General features: G+C 39.2%; 1 protein-coding gene across 5 annotated transcripts in view; it reads right to left on the reverse strand.

Annotated features, from left to right (window-relative positions):
• Window positions 1–2,295: 2,295 nt before the first annotated feature.
• Window positions 2,296–13,595, reverse strand: part of CNOT4 (CCR4-NOT transcription complex subunit 4) — a 76,906-nt gene continuing 65,606 nt past the window's right edge. For 3 of the 5 annotated variants that reach the window (XM_054631081.2, XM_077178693.1, XM_077178692.1), the window contains 2 exons: window positions 4,499–4,711; window positions 2,296–3,720 (listed from right to left, as the gene is read on the reverse strand). In XM_054631081.2, coding sequence (XP_054487056.1) covers window positions 3,419–3,720; window positions 4,499–4,711 — 515 coding nt within the window. In that variant the 3' untranslated portion in view covers window positions 2,296–3,418. The remainder of the gene's footprint in view (window positions 3,721–4,498; window positions 4,712–13,595) is intronic. The other 2 variants (XM_077178696.1, XM_077178695.1) reach the window with 1 other exon arrangement.

The raw sequence follows: 13,595 nt of genomic DNA on the forward strand, positions 1-13,595 counted from the left end.
CCCTTGTTTGATATTAGAAAGATGGGGAGGGGAAGCCATAGGGCAGGAACCCTTACTATCAGTCCAGCACTGCTCACCCTCAAATTACTACACCTGAATTGTAAATGTGTTTAAAAATGCCACACAGCTTCTTATACCAACACATTCATGGCCAACAATCCCCTTCCTTCCCTCAACACATACTCATGCACATTTTGGAAGAGAAGTCTGGCCCATCCTTTACACATTATCTACCAAATGTGTTGCCAGTCCTGTGTCACCAGCCTTTCAGTCAAGCACTGTTCTTTGCTTAACACATGAAAGAGTTGCAAGTATCCATACAATATAAGAAACAACAGACCATGAACTAAGACAATCACACTGATGTTCTCTTTTCAGTAAATGTTCCTGTATAGAATTTCTTGCCATAGGAAAATTCCATCAATTGATTAAAATAAAATAACCAAAACCACACCAAAAACAAACCCCCAACAAAACAAAAACCCACCTTCCTCCCCCTTACCAGTAAACCCACAACTTCAGGAGAAAAAAGCTCCACACAGTTGAACAGAGAGCAACACCAGGTTGGTTCCCAACTGAGGGGATGAAGAATCCACATCAGATAGTGGACACAAAAATAGGCTAAATGTGACAAAAGCTGCACCCAGCACATATCAGTCTGATCACTGATACACCTTACTGTTGGAATGCCAACGTTACCCACCAAGAAGTCTTTCTTGGGGACGCAGCACCATAAGGAGAAGAAGGCATTGTGTTGCAAACTTTTTCCTGAAGGCTGAGAGTTTGTTGGTAGGCCAACCACACCAGGTGCTGCATGGCAGCAGGGAGGAAGTGTCTCCAAGGCAGCTAAAACCTGGTTTCCAGTGGCAGCAGACCATGGGCACAGGGCTGCCACAGCACCTCCTAAACTGCAACAAAGGGACAAATAAAAAACTGAAGAAGGCAGCAGCTTCAGGAATTACTGTGGTACATAGAAAGCAGTTGGAGCAACTTTGGGAGCCTTGCTAATTTTCAGAGTCAGGAAGGGCATCCTTCTAAAACAAAATGTTAAAGGTGGAAAAATGCCTATCAACTGTGGAAGGAGACACAAAAAAAAATCCAAACCAAAGATGAATTATATCTCCACCAACACCTCCAGCAGACAGTTCCTGCTGGGCTGCACCCCCAGTTCACTGGTACCAGTAGGCACTGCCATAGATGAGGCCATTCCAGTCTGCAGCACTTCTCTTTCCACCAGCAGCAGTTATAGGAAATGGCTGGGTGACAAAAACATAGTTTACTTTTTGGGGAGCACTGGCATCAAAGGGTGTGCACATTCCCCCAGGTAACTAGGGCACATGACTCATCTGCAGCAATGCTGACAGATCAGAAACAGCACATACAGGCCCTTAATACAGAGTAATAAATCCAGCACTAACATGGCAATGCAAGTGAGAGAAGAGCAAAGGCACGTAGCCACCAAGTGCTGCTTTGTGTAACAGGATATTTAGAAACACTGTGCAGATTCAAGACCTTTGCTCCTCTGTCCAGTGGCTGATTCAGCATTTGTTCCCACTTCCTGACAGGCCAGTTCCCCACCCCATCCCCATTTACGGTTCACAGTTCATCAGTGGAAATTCCCTTCCTTGCCCCTGCCCGCAGCCAACACTTTCAGAAGGCGGCCAGCCTGAACTGTACTGCTCACATCAGGTGAGAGTCCTTGTGCACAGGCACCTTTAGAATTCCAGGCTCTCTGCTGCCACCCCCGTAAGCTACATCCAGCAGCAGCCCAACCACAAGGTTAACAGGTTTTAAGTATGTCTGCTTGCAAGTATAAAAGCTTACTGGAGGCCTTCTGTCCATTAAGAGCTCTTCATCCTCTGTTGTGCAGTGACATATTTTAAATTTCTATGCAAGGCTGTTGATGAACACAGGGAATTGTAACAAATTCTCTGCCATATCTTCAGGCATATTATTGTATGCTATCCACCCCAAGTGCCGTGGCATTTAATTCAGAAAATACAAACAAGATTTTCATGCTTCAGATTTAAAATGATAGCACCAATAACAGTTAGAGACTGACTGCCTCGAGCTATTGCCATGAGTAAAGACAACAGAATCCCTTTAAAAGATTTAAAGTGTTATGCTTTTTCCACCCTTCAGTACAGAAGTTACCATACAAAGCAGTATTTCCAATGATAAAGTAGTTCTGGTTTAGATGAATAAGAAAACCCCAAACATGCAATGGCATACACTTTTTACCAGATGCAGTAATTAAAAATCCAAGGTTAAAAAAATCAGAAAGCAAACATGAAGTCATCATCAAGTTTTCTGTTTTATTTAAGATTTTAGTTTTAATTCTGAAGAAAGAGGTACATTTCCTTGGTTTTAGTTTTAGCGTCAGGTTATAACCATGTTTATTTATCTGTTTCTTTTTTCCTGTCTTTTCAATACTGCACAAACGTCCAGAAACTACAGGGTTAAGTAAAAGCTGCAGGCAGAGGAGGTCAGAGGTTGCTCCTGATGGTGATCATGTGGCCCCAATGCAGTGCTATCCCAGAGTGCCCAAATCAGGTGAATCGTTTTAAAAAAAAAAAAAAAGAGAGACTGACAGAGGAGACAGAAAGACTGAAGTAAATATCACTCGTGTTTCAGCTGCTTATAATTATATTACGTATATGCTAGGTATTAAATCTGTGAATACTTTTAAAACATTAAAGTTTACTTGAAATCTAAAGCCAAAATTAAAGAAAAATCTTATTCTCCCCTCTTTAAACCACTCTAGCAACATGCCAGTTACTCATAGCTATAAGTGTTTTGTCTTTCCACACACTTCATGTCAAACTCTGACTGATGCAATAAAATCCCCTGCTCAAAAAAAAAAAAAAAAAAACAACAAAAAAACAACCAACCCCAACATAGCAATTTCCCTGTGTAGTGCCACACTGAATGCAAAATAAATGCTGGGCCACTGCTTGCCCCACATGTTCAGTAACTTCATTTAAATTAAATACCTTTTCTATGTTCTTGCATTTGATTCTGCATTGCACTTTTCCCCCTACTGCAGATTGACACTTTTCCACTAGGCAGAAATACTCATGTGCAAAAGACGTAAGACAGTAATATTCTTAATATTCTCCTGAAGCATTGAGACTGCATTTTGATTTCTCTCTCTTTTTTTTTTTTCTTAGAATGGTTAGAAAGTATTTCAAACAGTGTATTTCAAACACTGTTTCTGCAGAAACTTAACAAAAAGAATGGTCATGACCCTGTGATGGCATTGCATTTGGGGGGGAAGTTTGATCAGGAACTGGATTCTTCAGAAAGAAAGATATGACAGGGAACAGTAGGTGGGCGTGGGGAGGAGTCAGGGTGGGACACTTCCTGCATTTCTAACGTTTTGGGTCTTATTTTTCTTTTTTCTTTTTTTCTTCCTTTCCTAATGACGATCCAGCGCTGAGCTCTGTAGTAGATCTGTGGGGGTTTTACTGGGGGGTCTGAAGGCTGTCTGAAAGCCTGGAGGTGGGGAATGGAAGCTGGTGGGGTTTGAAGGAGGAGAGTAGGGATTCCAACTGGCTCTGTGCAGAGGGATCTGTGTGCCGAAGGGGTTACTGTGGTGCGTCTGTGATGGCGCTGCACTGGGGCCGTCCACCTCTGTGAGGGCCTGAAGAGATTTTAGCCAATGTGGAGGATTGTCATCTTGAAGAGTGTCTAAACTGTTTCCTGTGGAGGCTGGGATACCTAAGAAAAGAAGAAAAAAACAAGGATACAGGCAAGTCAGAGGAGAAGCAACAAACTGACCATGAAGGAGGTCAATTTAACCTAGCAAAAAACAATGAAGAAACATTATTAGTTTGTACAGAAAATGCATTTTACATTATTATGCATAATTACTCTGCCCAAAAAACATTTAACATTAAACCGAGAGAGGAGAGAGTTCACCCTCAGAGCACTTCTTCAGAAAACACACATTTTTCTATCCAACATTCTGCTCAAGAACTGCCTCCTTGTCAACACGACCTTACACTAAGCTGCCAGTACACTCATGCTTCACCTTTTATTCTGCCTACTTGACTCATGCTTCAGCCTCTCTAACAGGGAGACACAACCAGACAGCCTTATAAAAGAGAGCTTTATAAACAAGTGGAGTATGTCCCTTTTTAAATAACCAAGTCCAGTGATTGCCTCCAGTGCCTCAGGACCAGCGACGCACATACCGGACATGCCATCCAGCAGAAGGGACACCTTATAGATTGACCCTATAGGAAAGCACTGATCCACCTGACTGCCTGCAAAGGTCCTGGGCATGCATTGCAAAGGCCTAAGTGACGCTCTGTTATACCTAGAGGTTCCACAAAAATTCCTGGACCCTTGAGGTTTTGTGGATGGAAGCTGGAAGAGACCACCGCATACTGACTTTTTTTTTTCTTTTTTTTTTTTTTTCCAGATGTAAATCAGTTTGTGCCAAATACCCATTGGATGGTTTGCCAGTGGAGCTGAAGGAGTGAGAAACGGTTACCTGTGATGATTGCGGGGTCCATCCAGCTGCCAGGGCTGTCCCAATTCAGGCTGTCGGTGGTGGCAGTGTTGGACGTTGGTACACTGTGGTTGGCGTTGGAGGGGGAAGAAGCATTGGGCAGTCCACCAAAGTTGATGTTAATGTTCGGTAGAAGTGCCCTTAGCCCGTCCTGCCATTCCTTCATATTTAAACTCTCTACAGAACTGCTGTTGTCTGGGAGATTTACCAACAAAAAAAATGAAAGATAAAAAAATAAAAAGCTGAAGTTAGAAACAGATGTCCTTGTTTGGTGGGGTATGGGATTTTGCTTTTACTTTTTAAGCTAATCATTTAATATTTTCCCTGTCCAAAACCTAGGGTCAGTGTTTCCATGATTGATGAATTACTCAGAGGGGCTGGCAGGTTTTAAACAAAGTGTAAGGGAATGGGAGAAAGATATAACTCCTCCCCCAATATGTATTTCCCCATTTTGATTCAGAGACTTGAATAATCAAGGACACAGTGGCTCTCCCTCTATTAGTAACAGGGGAAAATCTACCAGGTACTTGATGAGAATAACTGCTGCAATTTGGCTGCTTTATTGATGGGCAGCAGGCTCAAAAGGGTGATGTGCACCAAAATGAAGAAAGGCTAGGTAGGGCTTTGCAATAGAAATGGAACCAGGGAGGCTGAGAAAAATCACAGATGTCTTTTGTTTTGTTACAGCTTGCTCATTCACAGCCCTAGAGATGTTCTTCCGAAGGAAATGGTAATGAAGTTGGAGGGAGTGAATTTTCCTCTTGCAGTTGAAGAACAGTAGTGAAAATTCCTTAAAGACCTTCCAGAATAATTTCTGACACAACAGTATCCTCAAAACTTTGGTAACAAGCAAACCAGCCAGACACCAAAGCAGTCAAGTCTCAACTACTTGCCTCAACATTTCAAGACATATTGGTAAAGAACAACAGGATAATGTGGCTACAGCAAATGATCCCTCAACACAAAAATCACACCATGCTATCTAGAACAGACTATCTGGTTCTGTGATCCATCTCTCGTTTTAAGTATCTCAAAGCAGGACAAACCGGACATGAGCATACCAGTATTTATCATCCCATACAGCAAGTCATACTTTATTAGCTTGTGGTCAGTTTTATTTGGAAGGGAAGAATTAGGCAGTATGTTGGCACATGCTTGTCTTTTTGACAAATATCTAGAACACAACCTTTTTTTTTTTCCCCCCCAAACATCTCTGCCTGTCCTGATTGAGGGAAGGACCTTGATCTGAATCAGAATTGTTATAAAGAGATACTTTGCTAATACTGCTACTTCATCAACAACAGAACAGATTTAAGTCCTCCTGGAAAATTAGAGGATATCACTAACTCACAACCTTATTTTGGAGAGTAAAGAAAGCAGTCTCAATTGCTATCAAAACCTACCCTGGCAGTTTTTGTAAAGCTGAATGTTCAGAAAAAAGTGGCGCCCTGAGCAATCACCTTTTAGTAACGAGAGGGGGAGAAAAAATCCCCAAAACCAAACAAGAAAACTACTTGAAATCCTGTCATTTCACAGCTCCTCCTTTTTTCCTTTGCAACACTATTGCACATAAATAGTGTTTTTCATTTATCTTTCCATTTAAAGAATAAATGCTTTAAAGAATTCAGTGCCACACGTTTTTCATCAAAACCTACAATCCTGAGATTAAAAATAATAAATCAAAGTTTTAGAAAGTATTAGTAGAAAATGTCCTCAAGAGATATGGTTCACAATCCTCTAGAACATCCATAAGCCCATTTGAAACAAGTTCTAAATTAACTTTTTGGAACAAAAGCAGCCAGCTCACGATCACAGAAATAAACACAACAAATTCTGCATTGTACACCATTAGTTTCCACTTCTTTTCCTCACAGCTGCTTCAAAAAGCTTGTACAAAGAAACAGCTCTGTTTAATTATTTACTTCTACTGCAATGCAAAAAGCACACAAAAATGCTTACTGCATAAGCAAACATACTCATCTCAACACCTGTGAGCTGGGGATCTGGAAAGGTCTCAGTCACCAACTTTACTAACCTCCAACACGCCCTCAAAGCTCTTGTGCAAGAAAATGAACCTGTGGTAAACTACCAGCAACATGTCATCGAGGAAGACTAAGACAAAGTCTGCAGGATGTTATAAGGAACAGGATAGGAAAATTAATGTCATAGGGCATTAGGTCTCCTTGGGCTAAGAAAATATGTATGTTTTTGTCATGTTATTCTCCATGTAAAAAAGACATAATACAGCACACATAAGGGTCAAGAAAGCTAGCAAGTGTTTAGATACAAGACTCATGAAATGGAAAAGGCTGGCACTTTGTGGTGAGGAAACACTGCTGTCTGAGGCAGGCATAGTGCACCACTGCTGTGTATCCTCTCTAACACAAAACAACAGGAAATAATAAATTGAAGAAGACTGTTTTTTACCTCAACTGTCTGAACAAAATCTACTTGGATTCACAGAAGTCAAGAGATGAAAGGCCTAAAAGGATTCAGTACCTACCAAAATGGTGTTGTTTGCTATCTATGAGAAAGTCAGTTTGATAAAATCTTGTGCTCCTAGGTATACAAGTGACAAAATAGAGAATTACAAAAAATTTATTGTCTTTTCCAAACAGGTGTGCTTGTGAGGCTTCAAAGCAAGCCAGGACAAAAACACTGGCCCCTGACACAAAAAAAAAAAAACCCAAGCACCTCTTTGCTGAATTCTGGCACGTTTTAAACAGCCTAAGCGAAAATGCAAATCTACCCCAGAGACAGAAGTTACTTCTACTAACTGAAGGAAAACCATTTCTTCAGAAATCATTACTCATCCATCAGCTGGTTTGTTCTTCCTGTTAAATATGTCTATGCTTCATGATGAAGCTAGGACCATAGGTAAAAATGAGAAAAAGCTAGTTCTCAGTTAATACAGATGTATTTAAATGGGCATTTGCATATTATCTTTCCCTATTTCTAAAGTTAACTGGTTGGAAGAAGTAATTTTCTGACTATTAGCAGACCTTACAGCTGGACATTACAATCTAGGGGTGTGAACAACCTAGGGGTGTGAGAACCAATACAACAGTTTCCCTCTCTTGAGTAAAAATGCTGTCTCCTTCCACAGGCCAATCTTAAAAGGCTTAAAGCAGCATGCCCACTGATAGTGGGAAAACACAGAAGAAAACAAGGTAAACCCCATATGACTGCAAAGAAAGTGTTTTATAAACTAAGATAAATATGAGATTCCTCCCCTCATGCCCTTTGTCTCCCAAAACACAGAATAACCTGGTGAAGCATACTGAAAGCAGAACTATTTACATGAAAAACATTCTCAAACACGCAGCCTGCACTCTGGTCTTCCCTCAATGTACATTTCATAATCCTGTCCGGTCCAGTGGAAACTTGTGTTTACAGCGGTGAACAGATCCACACTTCTAGCACTGAAATTTTCCTCTGTCTGAGGTCGTATGTTAATGTGAAATAAAAGCACTTGTATGTAAAATTTGCAAAGTCAACCACTGTCTTAGAATGAGAAAAGAAAGAAAAAGCATCACAAATGCATCTTGTCCATCCAATCTAAATAAAAAAACATTTGAAGTTAACTTAAGAAAAAGAATACATTCTGAGAAGCCTGAACATTAATTTGTATAAAACTAGTCACTTAATGAATTTCTAAATAAAATCATGGCCCCATTATCACATCCCACCAGACAGTCAAGTAGTTTTACCTCATTCTCTACCTGCAATGCCTTAACACTCTTCCTTCAAAGCAGGCAAAGCAGTGTGTATTTGGGGGAGAGGCCATGAAGAGGATTACTGGCCAAGCCAGAATACTGTTCTGTTGCACATAATCAGTACTTCTGAAGATGTTTGCACAAGTGTCTGCTGCACTGATACAGGCTGTTCTGTGACTTCTAAAATTCTGGCAATGACACTGCAATGAAGACCCAAAGGTGTTTCAAATTTGGCTGTGCCACTTTGGTGACACTGACACACTCAATCTTTTACATTGATGGGATAGCACAACTGCCAGTTTTCTTGGTGTGAGACAAGCCCACTAAAATGAATATTCCACCGTGACTAGATAACTTCAAATCATTGCCCAGTTTTGACACAAGCCTATGGTAAAATCCAAAGCAAAATTCACCCAGTACATGCTTAAGTAAATAACCAATAGGAAAAATCACAAGACTGTTACATTACAGGTAAAGCAAGAGCATTTCTTGGCTCTACCTAACTTGCATTCCAAGCCATTACAAAAGCCTATTTTCATGCTAATTGAGTAAAAACATTAAATACCTTCACTCCAAGTACTAAATATTCTAGTCCCACTGAAAAGCAAACAGTGCTGCAAATCTTGGTTGCAACTATTTATTTTTAAAGAACCCATCAGTATGTCATATGTGTGACCAAGACACACAGTGTGTCAAGTACAGAAGGTAGTCAAATAAGCAAAATAAAATCAGAGGAAATCATCATATGAGAGAAAAATAAACTTCTGGCCTATGTGACATACCAGACTGCAAAGAATGGCAACAAAAGAAGCAAAGAGACTACCAAGGTATATTCAGTAATAGAATAGCTATTTCAACAACCTGTCTGTAAAAAGGGCCTTGGGAAATCTTCAAAGACGCTGTACAACAAATTTTGAAGCCAAAGAAAAATGAGAGAAAAAAAAAAAGAGGAAGGACCACCAGGAGTTCACCAAGAGTCTTTCAACTCAGTTAGAAACAAATGGGGCCACCAGAGAAACATACCCTTTCAAGTGACATCTCTGATCCCAGGCTCTGCCTTGTGCTACCATGTTTAGAGACTCTAAGTGTTTTCCCTGAAACAGCCTATTGCCCTATTCTGAGAAGTGACTGGGACTTCTCTATTTTGATCTCAAAATAACTTTCTACGGTATTTCTGTTTTGAAAAAGTTGTCCAATACTTCCCTTTGAAGGGGAGAGAGAAAGACAGGACAATTTATCACATCCAAAAAAGAAATTATGACCATCACATTACATAAACTCAAAAGCTTTTCATTCAAAAGTTGTATATTTAAACATCAACCAAACAGTTATTATAAGAACTATATCTGTTTCACTTCAGTATGAGTAATAAGCTTGTTTGCTCATGAAATTATTTAAATCACAAATAAAATCCCATTTAAACATCTGTGACCGGAAGGATTTCTCTCTCAGCTTCACTGACTCTCTATATCTATGACTCCTAGAAATCCTACAATGCATAAACCAAAAAATGAAGTTTCATCCATGCACAGAGACTTAAGAATGTTACTGGCAGATTAGAGAAGAGGGAAATTGTCCACATTTAAACAGCAGTGCTGCCCATCAGGAATACAAGTAGCCACTTCATCATATTACAGAGACATCAAGAGAGAGGAGCACAAGAAGGTAAAGCTGTTTGCAGTGAACCTTTAAAAGCCTCACAAACATTGTCTACACATGAGAAAGAAATCAACAATTCACAAAACCCAGATTTTTAAGAGCCATTTCACAGTGTGAATGTCAAATGAAAGTCTTGCAGTCACGAGCTCTAAGAGCTGGGGAAACAAAAGAGCACATGTACATCCAGTTTATGTATATACACACACCTACAAAATTGGCCTTGGTAGACAAGAGACACCAGACTACCCTCAGCTTTAAAATACTGCAAATAAAGCACATTTTACCTCTATTCCATATTGATTTCCATGGTTATAGTAATTCCACTCAATTTAAAAGACAGCCATGTAAACAGAAGCACACTATTTTTCAATGTCAAATAAATCCAACTGCAACTTAACTTGCCAGTTAGCCAAACTATCAAGTAGAATATACTAATTCTAAACTATACACTTAAAGGGGGAAAATAAGATTTTCTAAATGATTTTTGATGATGATCTGACAGTACAAAATTTTATCTTTCTGTGATTACGTCAATGTTACAAGTCAGAAAATGTCATTTATTTTCTGAGGAAATTCCTTCTACAACATTAATATGGGGGCAGTAAGAAGACTCCTATTTGCTTGCATGTACAGTGTCAGAATTTTATTAGGCTTGAGAAAAGCTGTGTTACATCAAGTATTCTGGAGAGTTCTTGTGATTGACTTACACTTACCACAGCTCAAGAGACCAAACCATAATTATAGCAGCCAGTGACCCAATTTCCATCTATAAGCAAATTTTAAATTAAGATTCCAAGTTGCTTAGAAAAACATGATTGACTTCCTAGAAAATGTTTCCACAGCATCCCACATTTTTTATTACTCACTCCATAAGAAAATAGGTTTGCTGCTGATAATCTTTAATACCATAAATCTAAACTAAGTGCACAAAGACTTAAGATATTGAAACAAATGAAATAGATACTTGAATCCTACACACAGAACGGTTTGATTAAAAAGCTCAGAAAGCATGTAATTCCATTAATCTGGGAAATCAAGTTCATTTTAACATAAACTGCTTCCTCTCGTATCATGCATCAGAGTTCAATCTCACCAGGTTACCCTGTTTGTCAACAGAACAAACTTTGACTTCAAAAGAAAAGCCCACGTGTACAAATATACTTGTGGGTACACAGATAGATACATATGTAAATAAAACCAAAATATTTGAAATTTGCCCTATGGGCAATGCAGAAACTAGAAATTGCAAAGAATAAAACTGAGATCTTCAAAGCTATAGTAACAATTACCAAGCACCTATCATGTTACAGAGATTCTGGATTCCAGGAATATCCAACCAATCCACCAACCCTCTGACTTCAGACTGTGAGACCAGCAGTAGCACAATGAAAGTATACTCTGGCAAACAAACTCATTTCTAATCTTCCCACATCTGCAAACAATTAAGGCTGATGTATATTTGTAGATTATTTCAATAATTCTGTGGGAAAATTAGATAAACTGCAAGAAAGCCAAGTTTTCACCTTCTATGACATGAAATTAATTCTGATTACTAGATGCTGTCTTCTAATAGAAGTGACCTATTTTTTAAATAGGTTTTTTAAAATAATTCCTCTGAGGACAAGATAAAGTTCAAATGAGCTGTGTAGAAGAAACCAGGAGATGGCAAGGGATGGGAAAAAAAATTTTTTTGCCCTCAAATGTGATTTGGCAGTACTGGGAGGAGAAACACTATTTGCAAAGCTGCTCTCTCAGTTGCTATTCCTTCAGGATTCATTTATGCTCCTCCCCAATACAATTTTTAAAAAGATTATATTGGCTCTCTCAGTTGTTTTTCAAGCGGAAGCACTTTGAAAAAGTTTATGCAGAAAGCCTTAGAATTATTTGTACTTTTTGTTGAAATGCATCATTACTGGTATTTTGTTAATTAGACCAAGAAAGAGCCAAAGTTTCAGGTCCATGCCAAGGCACAGCCTTTTGTTAGACACTGAGGTGGCAGTGCCAAGTGCACTCACTTTCCAGTCTTTAAAAGGAAAATGCCATGTTTTTAACATCACTAAGACAGTTGCACCTTTTAACTCATGCCAGTGACCTAATGCATATTTTGAAGTGACTTCAGAAAAGCATCTAAGAGAACACAACATCCCAAGGCTAAGCACCTGCCTGCTGGAGGAAGGAGACACATAAGACAACAAAACTGCTTCTTACACTACTGCAGAGCCATCCCAATATCTTACCAGTTACCTGTGAAAGGAAACAGCTTTTCTATGTTTTGGTGAACCAGTCCTAAAGAGGTTCTATTAACAATAAATGCAGTCTTCCATCCCTAAGACCCAGGCAAAAGCCAACACCTAGTGTAGCTGAAGTTCTATTGGTGACACTACTACAGACAAAAACAGTAATGAAATTTGACGTGAAAAAACTCCTGTCTGCTTGTTTCTCCCTGTTTCTGGAAAGTTACCAAAAAAGCTGACAGGACTAACAGTGCAGAATGCAGACTGAGTCAGCTACTCAGGCCACCTATTTCAGCCAACCCCATGTTTATTTCAAATGTAGTAGAGTTAATGTGATTAGTCACTCCTCTGATACACTGCAGCCAAATTGGAGGATTTTTCTTCCACTTTTTTGTCACATACATATTCTTCTTCCAAAATAAAATTACACACTTAAAAATAGGCATCTTGCTACCCCAAAAAAAGCAGGATGCCAGTCTTTCAGCGTCATGCCTAAAATCTTGCAATCAAAGATTTAATAAAATTTGTAAGATCTTAAAGCCAAGCTAGAGATCAAGACAGATATTTATGTATCAAGTCTTTTTTGAAACAGTATCACCTATATAATCACAGGAAAAAAGGTTCAACAGGATTTAGAAAACAGTTGCAGTATAAGCATTGAAAAGGCACTGGAAGGAAGGGTGGGTGTGCAAGATGAGATTTTGGAACAGATGGAGAAATAGCAGGACTTAAAGGACAGGTGCTGTGGATGAAGTTCTCTCAGAGACCATGAGAAGATTACACCAAGGAAGCCAGGCCTTTGTAGTCAATTTAGGAAGTGAATGGGAGTTAAGGGACAAGACACCAGAGCTAAGAAAAGGAATATCCACAGCGGATTTCAATCTTGACACTGATTTAATGTTTTGGAAATTAATCTGAAATCCCACTTCCATTTTATTTAGGTTAAACCTGGATGCATAAGAAAAAAATGTTAAACTCCTCCAGATAAACAGAAATGAGCAAGCCAAAAGTTTATTTTCAAAATGGATTAATTCCATATTGCGCTGAACACTTCTTCATCAATGAAACAGAAAATTAGTTATGATGGGAAATAAAAGGAGAATGAATTTCAAGGTGGTGATACACACAGATACAAAGCATCTCCTGAAGAGGACTAAGGACCTCCATGGGAAAAAAAAGGGTGCTGTGAGCAAAAGGACTGATGAGAAGAACAAAATGTTCAATAGCAAAGGCTGTACGAACAGTCATCTTTGTTGAGGAAACCAGGATATACAAGAATCAGTAGAAGCAATAATGTAAATAGCTGAGGGCTGTTTACAGAAGGTACTTTTCATTTTACAATTCCAAAGCAGTTTCAAATGAGGAGTGACCCTATTAACAGGGCAATACATCTACTTCTGAGAGCAGCTGCTCTGCACTCTGGAAAAGAGACAAGCCTTTGGAAATGCCACATGTGGCACCTACAACTAT

The sequence above is a fragment of the Agelaius phoeniceus genome, chromosome 5, assembly GCF_051311805.1.
Source record: "Agelaius phoeniceus isolate bAgePho1 chromosome 5, bAgePho1.hap1, whole genome shotgun sequence".
NCBI lineage: Eukaryota > Metazoa > Chordata > Aves > Passeriformes > Icteridae > Agelaius > Agelaius phoeniceus.